General features: G+C 37.6%; 1 protein-coding gene across 4 annotated transcripts; it reads right to left on the bottom strand.

The window, feature by feature from the left end:
* On the bottom strand, positions 3,295-10,332 carry LOC109832790 (probable bifunctional riboflavin biosynthesis protein RIBA 1, chloroplastic). 4 transcript variants are annotated; one of them, XM_020400205.1, is made up of 8 exons: positions 10,190-10,332; positions 9,556-9,675; positions 8,112-8,490; positions 7,811-8,032; positions 6,629-6,954; positions 4,869-4,998; positions 4,435-4,731; positions 3,295-3,741 (listed from the first exon to the last, which is right to left on the bottom strand). In XM_020400205.1, exons 2-8 carry the CDS (start codon positions 9,603-9,605, stop codon positions 3,490-3,492), a joined length of 1,656 nt encoding a protein of 551 aa, XP_020255794.1. In that variant the 5' UTR covers positions 9,606-9,675; positions 10,190-10,332; the 3' UTR covers positions 3,295-3,489. The 4 variants fall into 4 exon arrangements, with proteins under 4 accessions (XP_020255794.1, XP_020255795.1, XP_020255797.1 ...); XM_020400206.1 differs by having other exon boundaries at positions 9,556-9,664; positions 10,190-10,331; XM_020400208.1 differs by having other exon boundaries at positions 9,556-9,744; positions 10,190-10,315.

Below are 10,908 nucleotides of genomic sequence, written 5' to 3'. Positions count from 1 at the left end.
TGACAGAGACCAAGATGGATGTCATCAAATAACATTGTTGATAAATAGATGGCTTGATGATTGATATCGTTTACCTTTGATGGACGTGCTAAAGCTTGATGCCTGAACTTAAAACTCCATAGCAAATATACTTGCGCTCAATAAACCATGTGAAGATTTATCATGCTCAAGCTAGGAGATCATTTAGGTATCAAATAAAGGTGATCAAATAAGTATTTGAAATGTGACCATGATAAGAGCATCTCCAATCATAAAACCCAAAATGATGTAGTTTTTACACTAAATCACTATTTCATCTCTAACCCATTACACCAAATGTTACACCAAAAATAATATTCATTTTATTATTCTTATCTTTTAACATTTTTATCTATTTAAAATATTTAACAAATTATATAATTATATAATTATATAATACATTACATATAATTAATTATAATAATATATTTTATGAATAAAATAAAAATATAAAAATTAAATGCTAAATCAAATTAAAATATTACTTTCATAAATTCAACTAAAGATTACATTTAACATCACAAAAGAAAACATCACACTTACAAGCAAAAAAATAAAAAAAATTGGTGTAGTTTTTCTTATTTCCTAATTTTTATGTTGTATTTTTTTTTATCTAAATGGTGTAGTTTTTCTTATTTCTTCATTTGGTTCTAGTATTAAGAAATTTTAAGTGTTTGGATTAAATTATCTATTTTTTCCATTGTTGAATTTTATTTTAATAATTATTTTATACTCTAATTTTATTATAATAGTTAATACAAAATAATAAATATTATTAATACAAATATTAAAAAAAAGAATAGCGTTATTGCTACAGTGTTACGCCACGCTATTGCTACAGTGTTGCGCCATTCTTGGCGCAACACTGTAGCACCCCTCCAAAATAGCGTTCATTTTGACGCTACGTTGGAGGAGGAAAAAGGGCCCAAACAGCGCCAAAATAAAAATTTGGCGCTGCATTGGAGAAGCTCTAAGGCAACAGATAATTGCCGTCACTTAAAAAAAACAACATATAAGCTCAAACGGGTTCAATCAATAAGAATGACAAACATTTGAACACCTTAGCGTATATCATATCTTTAATCATGACTTTTGTGGCCACAATAGGATTTTTAGATGGAAACCACCTTTACTTTTAGTCACTTTGATACTTACCACCATAAATTTTTATTTTTGCCAGGAATCATCTCTACTAACCTACATGTTTCAGATGTCACACCAAAATCGGATTGCAGCCCATAAAACACGTGAAGATCCCATTTTACCCCCACCTATAGCAATTGCTGGCGTCTAATTTTATCATTAAAACATGGGTTTTTTAATATTAGTCCACCAAATCTTTCTTATTTGATAACAGTCCCTCAAATCTCTCTCTTTCTCTCATCCATGGCTAACCCAAATCTCCAAACCTTAGCCCAATCCCCAAACCCTAATTCCCAATCCCTAAACCCTAATCTCACCTCCTCTCAGTCCTCCCTCTTCTTCTTCTCCTCTCTAAGGGGGAAAAACCCTCTATCCTCTCATAAACTCTAACTTCACCTCCCCTCAATCCTCCCTCTCTCCCGCCCTCTAGTCCAAGGAGAAAAAAACCGTCTAAACCCTAATTTTAGCCTCCCCATAATCCTTTCAGGCAAGGACAACGCTTTTTGGTGAAGACAACATCGATTTTGGGGACTAGTTTCAAAATAGATGATTTAGGGTACTAATATGAAAGCATGAAAGATTTTAGGGTCGAATATAAAAAATACTTGCTTTTAATACTTATATAAGGCGCACGTGTTGTGCATGTGTTTGAGGGAGGGTATATAGGTCATTTCAATTGTTTTTTGGGCTCAAATCAGGTTTTGGTGTGACACATGAAACATGTTGGTTAGTAAAGGTGGTTGTTGTCAAAAATAAAAACTTAAGGTGGCATTTGTCAATTTGGCTAAAAGTTAAAAAGTGATTTTCATCTAAACACCCGCCACAATATACCTTCACCTGACTAGCTCGCAGCAAAAGAATAATTGTCAAATATGAAACTAGAGTTGGATTAAGCTAATGAGACCAACGTTGCTACGGAACTAACACAAGGAAATTATAATATACAACTATCGGGTGTTTAAGGACAAACTTTGGGGGCGGCCCAGTAGGTCACGTGACAAAGCCTTGTCGCTCCCTCGTGGGGGGGCTGACTACGATTCTTGTGTACGCCAAAGGCTCAATGTCTATATGTATACCGACTACAGTTCTTATTAAACAATTAGAAAAACGGCTACAGATCTATTTAAACAATTAGAATCAAAGTAAACTACCTACCAAGCATTCCAACTGAGAATTTTTATTAAACAACTATAGTTTTTTTTTTTAAGAAACTAATGAGAAAGATCTCAAACCTGAATCCCATGAGTCCATGACCAACATAAGCAGGGGGCAAATAACAGGTGAGGCGCATCATCAAACTGCGAAGCATCTGGCGCCGGCTTCCTCCGTCAAAAAGTAAATCTGGTTCCCCCCCGATGCTTTCCACTCCAAGCAATTCAAACCCAACGGTACAAGTACTGGTAGCTTCACACTTAAAATTACCTCCTTAACAAGCAATGGCTCATCATCAAGCTCCGCCAAATGAGCATTGCACCGATGTCCTCTAGCCATCTTGCTCGTCTCGAAGTATTCAACAGTAGGAGAGGCAGCGAGAGCATCAGCCGCTAGCAGAGTAATACATTGCCCCGCAGAGAACGGCCTTGTTCAAGGGTTTTGACTCCCGGTGGCGGAGCGATCAGTTCGATCCAATGCGCAATCGAACTGGCGAAACAAGAAGGATGGGCCAAAGTTTACACCATGACATGAGATCACTCAGCGATTTTAATTGGCCTCATGTTTTCTTGTTAAACGAGCAACATCGACCCGCTCGATGCCGCGGCATAGGCATTGAGAGAAAAGTCGAAGAATTTTGCCACCAGACACAATTCGGAAGGAGAAGAGAGAAACAATCCTAGATACCGAGTATAAACAACCGAAAACGAAAGATTCGTAATTGGGAAGGGAACGCCACCCATCTATAAGAATTTTCCAGTTAAGGCGTAGTTTATACTTTTCACGTCTTGATAAGTTCCAGTAATGGCTTCTTGCCAGTATCAAGTATAAGCAAATAGCAAACTTTCTTGGAGGAAAGGGAACAGCATCCATTTATAAGATTCTAGATAGCATACGGGGAAAAAAATATCATACTCTTGATGGTATACATATTTTTCATAGCACAATTTATATTTTCTAATAAATTGACTTGAACAAGCATGCTAATAGTTATCATGTTTTCCATGATAAAAGAATTGGATAGCTTTGTGTCATCACACAGTCTTCTTCTGATTCAAAATTGTTTGGGGAAAACAACTGACGTGCTAATCTTATTGCAAAATTGCAAGAGGGAGAGAAGAATACAACGAAACATTACCAAAGTTTATTCAAAGCAAAACATTATTTTCCTTCCCATTATGAAGATGGCTGCTCCTTGTCGCTGTCTTTATTTTCAGGTGAAGCAATCAAGCGGCCGTTGAATTCAGTTCCATAGATGTGCCCCATCTTTTTTCTCTTGGTCTCTAGATACCTTTGGTTCTCTTTGGTTATTAAAGTCAATAAAGGGACTCTTCCAACCACGCTCAACCCATAGCCTTTGAGCCCGCTATATTTTGCCGGGTTGTTGGTCAGCAACTTCATTGTCCGAACGCCAAGATCGTGCAATATCTGCAAATAAGAAACAGAGACATTCGCTTCAAAAAAAAGTTCAATGAATTGATAGTGTTCTATCAAGAGAAGCAACCATAATTGGGCTACAGAAAGTGATTTCAAGTGTGGAGATCCCAACCACATCAAACTAATAAATGAACTGATTGAGTCAGAAAATTACTGTAGAACACAAACGGTTCTTAATTAGACGAGGAAAACCATGAAGGCATTACCAGTCTATCTTAGGGGAGACCAAGTTCCACTATACCACAACAAATAGACGCATAAGGTAAGTAAAATGTATATTCCCACAAAAGCAAAAATAACAACACTCCAATTCAACGGCAAAGACCAATAATCTTTTCAAACTGCACATATAAGCAAGCCAGAAATACAAACAATTATGCATGTTAATCTACTTAATAATAGGCTTAATTGCAGACAGACCCCCTGAACTATTGTCATATCAAGCTTACTACCCTACAGTTCTATTGTTGCATATAGACCCCAGCGTGAATTTTTTGACACTTTTCAGAGGGTATATCTGCAACAGTAGCTTTTCACTCAAGGGGTCTATCTGCAACAGTAGGACTCTTTCAGGGGGTCCATCTGCAACAATAGAACTATAACTTCAATTTGGCGACAGTAGAGGGTGTCTTTCCTCAATTAATCCTATACAATAACTAACATGAAGAAACAAAAAAATATTACCTGCGCGCCAATGCCGTACTCCCTTGAATCTACAGGCAATCCTAACTCTTCATTGGCTTCCACTGTGTCACGCCCAGCATCTTGTAAGTTATAAGCACGGAGTTTGTGACCGAGTCCAATGCCCCTTCCTTCATGACCACGAAGGTAAACTAGCACACCCCTTCCGTGCTTTTCAATCAGCTCCATGGCCATGGCTAATTGATTACCACAATCACATCTAGCTGATCCAAATATGTCTCCCGTGAGGCACTCAGAATGTACCCTCACTAAGATATCCTGCCCATCTCCTATGTTACCCTGTTAAAAATTAGCCTAAGCATTAACAGGGGAAAAATATCGGCTTTATCATCCTGACGATCCCATTTAGATTGTAAAGGTCTGAAACTTGGTGAAAAAATGGAAAGACAACAAGTGAAAAGATCCAGTAAGCTTACTTTCACCATGGCAATATGCTCAATCCCGTCAAGCAATGATCGGTAGCAATATGCTTCAACATTGCCCCATTTTAAAGGTAAGCGTGCGACTGAAGCACGCTCCACCAGCTTCTCTCTCTTCCTCCTATATCTGTGAAATCATTTCACGTCAATACTAAAATTATACAATACATTATGGCGATAAAAGTGAAGAGAAATCATCTTGTGAGGAGAAAAACACAAACACATCCATATATGAGACGAACTGAGGAGGAGAGGAAAATGAGTCTAGACCCCTACAAGCATATGAAGTCATGTTGTCAAGGCCTATGGATGCCTTAGGGGAGAAAACATTCCAGTCCGAGAGATTTTATCTTTCGAGACTGATGGGAGTCTATTAGTGTTTTATTTTAGTAATTGCATGCAGTTTGCTAGTAGTAGTCATGGACCATGGTAGATCCAACCTTAGCTTTTTGTATCTTTTCTTTCTTCCTTGGCAGACTTTTTCTATAAAAATACAAAATCCAGATTTAGGGGAATAACTAAATGAAGGAGATTATTTCCTTACCGCGAAAAACCTGCGTAACCATCATTTATATTTTAGAGTAGAGTTAGTGGGGAATCAATAACAGTGGATGCACAAGTTTAAAAGATAAACAACTAGCAATCTAATTTTTAGAATGTAAATTGGGAGAGCGAGTGCGTGCATTTGAACCCAGAGACTCCAAAACTACTACATGAATCAAAATAATCTCCAGGAATTATATATGATTTCTCCAAGACAGAAGAAAGCGAGAAGATGACCAACTCCAGAAACAACGTCAGAACTCAATGCCTCATATAAACAGAGCTTGATTTATAGCATCTCAAAGTAAACTTGGTGAGTGTGAAAGAGATAATCTGAGAAAAATCCTCAAAATAAATTCTCTAAGAAAAATCCTCAAAATAAATTCTCTGAGAACTCCCTCAAGAGCAATTCTTTGGATGATCAGTGGTTCAGCTTGATCTACACGTCTAAATTGTCAATGAGAGATCAAGAAGTTTAAAAAAATTACTGCATGACAGTAAGTTCTGTCAATTCACAGAAAACTGTGCAAGTTAAGATAAGTAATATGAAATATCCAAAGGACAGTCCGCCGATAGTCCACCGATGAGTTCTCACAAAGCTTATTTTAAGAACAATTCTGGTTTGGAGGCACAAATGTGATGCATATGTCTCATATTTGAGTTAATAATTTATGCTAAATTCTATATGTACGTATATAGATAAGGTTAGACAAGGCAGCAAAGAATCAGATAAACAATTTGGTAACTAATTTCACTTCCCTATTGTCTTTTTAGAGTCCCTAGTAGGGTGGAATTTTCCTTAAGCCTTGCCATTTTTGGAAAGATAAAAACTCATGATTTGGGAGGAAAAACAGCATGGGAGTATAACCTTTTGGGTTCAGCATGAGCTCGGAGAAAGTCCTGAACTGGTTAGACTGAACCAGTAGAAGCTCATTAATTAATGCTGACACAGAAGTTCAAGTCTGAAATTCTAGTACAATGTCCATTGAATCATTATAGCATCAAGTCAGACAAGAATCTCATGAAAATAACTTCCTACAAACCCAAGTCTGAGGCTAAAAGTTTTAGAACAAGGTGGGCGTGCTATTATACTAGCAATATGCACAGGACTATAGTTTCCGTGGAGATAATGGTTGCTAACAGTCAATAGGCACCATTAAGTATGCTTAAACTAACTAAACCTGGCGCTACAGATGAGATAGCACATCACGCACCTAATCAAGTCTGCAATCGATATGATTTTCAAGTTCTCCCGCTTTGCAATTTCACGAAGTTTTGGCAAACGAGCCATCGAACCATCATCTTCATCCACCAACTCACAAAGAACTGCAACAGGACTTAACCCTGCAAGGACAGTGAGGTCAACAGACGCTTCTGTATGTCCAGCTCTTTTCAATACACCCCCTTCCCTGTACTTTAAGGGAAATATATGGCCAGGGCGATTGAAGTCCTCAGGTCTTGAAGAAGTATCTGCAAGAGCCAAAATCGTTTTAGCCCTATCTTTAGCAGAGACCCCGGTTGTTGTACCATTCTTAGCATCCTGCATAAAACCATCAAGACCAATTAGTCCCGACATAATAGGGTAAAAAACTAAAGCAATAGATGCTAAGTGAATAAATATATCCATGAGGATAGCTAAGCCAGCAAAACGTGCTTCTCAGAAGGGAGTCTTTTTTCAGTCCTCTGGGCATCATGGGAACATTGGGAAGAAATGCAAAGATAACATAATTAAACTTATATCAGGACATACTAGTGGTCCTTAACTAAAAAGAAAGAAGCAAGCAGAAAAGAAACATAAGCATATAGTACTAAACATCGCCGCATATAACCAAATCTGATGATTTGTGGTAAGTCAGCATCCCTGAAGCTACTGCATTATATAGAAGCAAGTAGAACATGATAAAGTGTATAAAGCATAAACTATCAGCATCAAAAGTTTGCCCCCCAAGGTAACTTCAGAAGATAGAGAACATAAGACATTTATTACAATAGATTAAATGCCTCGATTACTTTTAAACCTTATATAAAGCCCACCAATCTCCCATTAAACAACAAATCAGAGAGAAAACAACTGACTGATGGTTTCTGAACTGATACTAGACCAAAACACTTTGGTACCAGAAAAAAAATCTGGTTAAGCAACAAGCTGGTTTCAGAATAGCAGTCCACCATAAATACTTATAGGACTTCGGTGAACTCAGTTGAAAGAGAAAGAAAAATGCTGTGGGAAGAACTCTAAACTAAGACCATAAAAAAGGTAGGAAAAAGCAAAACAAAATAGAGGCATCATAACAATCAAGTTAAAACTATTTTGCACTTTGCATAAAACAATTGTTTCCTCTCATAAATTTCCTTCAATGAGCCATTAAGGTGATTCAAGAAGGTGAAGCACATACCACTGAAACAGTAAAAGCTGTGCAGAGTTTCTCCTCATTTTCCTTGGCTGTTACCATAAGAGGAAGATGCAACCTCTCCAGGTCTTCTTCTTTCATGCTTACACACACAATTCCAGTCCCGTGTCTTACAATAAAAGCCATAGCTTCTGGAGTAACCTTCGATGCAGCCATTATAAGATCTCCCTCATTCTCCCTATCTTCATCATCTACAACAATGACAAACTGAAATATATCCAACATCAGCATTAAAACACAAAAAGAAAAGAGGGAATCAAAGAATAATCCGACAATCATAACTAACCTTGCCTTGACGAATATCTTCAATGGCCTCTGGGATTGAGGAGAACCCTTCAGTAGGGTAATCTAAGTCAACTTCGTCGTCATAACTAGAAAACTCATCAGTTACAGAAGCCACATCAGCTGCATTTGTACCAACTGCAACGTCATCTGCTTGAAGCATGCTATCAACTGATGTATTTTTATCTCCATTGACAGTATCACTAGGATGGGACAGGATGTCATCATCATCAGACCTTGTTATTGTCTGAAAACCCCCATCTCCTTGCAAAGCAAAACATGTTGCTCTCTTGAGGCTGATTGTTGTTGCATTAGAAAATATCCTATTCACAGAAGGATTAATAAACTGCAGCCTTTGTACCTTCCCAATGCAGCTATTCCCCCTACAATAAGAACGATAGTACATTCAGTCTAAGAAACACTATGAGAGAAATGCTTATGAATATTTCCGCAACAAATTGTTTATATGTTCTGCTGAAACACAACAGTTGTTGATAACTTTCAGATTAACAGAACATGCCAGAAACAAAGAAAACTAAGGACCCATTTATAGCAAGTATGCTTCGTTTGTTTCCATATGTGCGAAGGCGTCTAAACACCCTAGTGGAGGTCTCCATATCGGACATAACTGGTAGGGCCGCAATCTCAAATATATGTGGACTTAAAAATTAAAATATAGATCTGAAAGGAATGCACAGATAGTTCACAGGTGAAAGTTATTAAACAAAAATCAAACTTCATGGTCTAAAGATACATAAATGCATGCCTTAAGTTCTTCAGTATATATAAGCATTGTAATTGTTTAGTCATTACATCATTAATCTCACTCTCTGAGTAATAACAATAACAAAAATAACAATTAAGTTTGATCAATATAAGAAAATAAGGTTTCCATAAGTTAGTAGTCCTAAAAGATTCCAATAATGGTGACTCACCATTAGTATTGCCACATGGATAAATTATTGTAACCAAGAATACTATATGTCATCATCATAGATGATATAATCCTCTTAGAATCAATAGAGGTCATCTACAAAACAAGTGATAGTCAAGGCAGCCAAATGAAAGAATTGAGCACGTTTATGTAAATCTGTAAACCTGATCTCGAGCCCAACAGTAGCTTCCTAACAACGATAAACCGAAGTAAAAGATGGGCATGTCATAGAACCTAGCTAGTTTGTGACAAAAGGCATAAGCATTTCCCAACATCACAAATTGAGATTCGCTATATATGTATTTTAAGTTTCAACTTCTTTTTATCAGGCTCCAGTTAAAACAACTTGTCAATCCATATCGTGACAAGGCAAACTGATCATAGAGAAGTTTTAAGCTGACATCTCATAATGACTAGTTCTAGTTCCAATTCCAATGTTATTTTACTAAAAAGACTTCAAATAACAAAGCACCAATTCAAAGACGGTGAAAATACGAAAGAACGTAGAGCTTACTGAGGATAAGAGATCCTGAGGACGGAAGACGAAGCAGAAACGGAAGCCATCAACACTGCTCGCCACCTCGACAAACCCTCGTCTTCCGATTTAGCGATTAAACGTCGCCCTGCAGTAGACCTGGTCCCAAGTCAATTTGGATTTCATGTCATATTTAGCCTACAAAGAGAGGAACGGTCTGGCCCGATCCTTCACGACAAATTAGGTGAAATCTTACAAGACGCCAATCGATAAAGATAAAACCAAACAACTGAAAACTCTCCGCAGCCTCTGGACATTAAATTAAATTATTTCATAAGCCATTTGACTAACAAGGACAAAGCTTTGGAATAATTCATTGCCCGCAAAGGCAGCATACGAGTAATTTCCCCAAAAATAAATATTTTTGGATTCTTGTTAAAGAGCTAATTGAGAATATTCACTCCATATTCCAGATCTCCAGATCCCAAAGCCAAATCTCGAAAATAAGCATCTAATTCCAGAAAAAAATTTAACAAAGATTGAAACGTGATCACGAAGAACACAAGAAATCTGAGGGAAATTTCGCAATCGCCAAACCCTAGCCCTAAGATGAAATGAAGCCGCTCGATCTAAAACGACAACAGACTCAGAGCGATAAGGAACAGAATCGTACCAAAATCTTAGGGTTTGCGCGACTGAAGCAGGTAGAGTCTCCTCCGGGGATGGCGGGCGCGGCTGCGGCGGAGATCCAAGGGAGAGAGGATAGGGAAGGAAAGAGAGAGAGAGAGGAGACCGCGGTTTTATAGCCGAAGGAACGCGATGAAGCGGGAAGAGAAAAAGGCCATCTTCGTTGCGATGGCGGGGCCCACCACGTTGATTTGATAAGGGATGGAGGTTCTGCCTGTCCACCTGCCCTTTTTATTTGTTTTACTTATTATTAGTTTCCTTTTTTTCATTGGGTTTTTTTTTTCGACCTTTTAAATTTTGACCCAGAAGATTCGGCGACTCGAGCCCTCGAGCGGGTGTGGACTTCTAATCTGGCTGCTGGTTTGATCTTTAGATAGAAGTGGACGCGGTTTTCGGCTTGTAACAAAACAAGACAAGTTTTTTTTTAAGGAATAGTTAAGATTAAGATTAGGGGTGCATTCAGTGCAGCGGATAAGATGATTATCATATCCATATCCGCTTACTTATCTCGGATACGGATATACCTTGGTAAGAAAAATTCATATCAATATCCGCTAAAATTGGATACAGTTACGGATATACACACGGATATATAAGCAAATATGTATGCAGATACAAAATGGATATGGGAAAACTATGTAGTATTGAGAAAAACAAAGTTAATGTAATACAAAAGAGTTTGTTAATATATTCATTATAATTAAA

The sequence above is a fragment of the Asparagus officinalis genome, chromosome 3 (assembly GCF_001876935.1).
Source record: "Asparagus officinalis chromosome 3, Aspof.V1, whole genome shotgun sequence".
Classification (NCBI taxonomy): domain Eukaryota; kingdom Viridiplantae; phylum Streptophyta; class Magnoliopsida; order Asparagales; family Asparagaceae; genus Asparagus; species Asparagus officinalis.
This window is presented reverse-complemented; position numbering and strand designations above follow the sequence as displayed.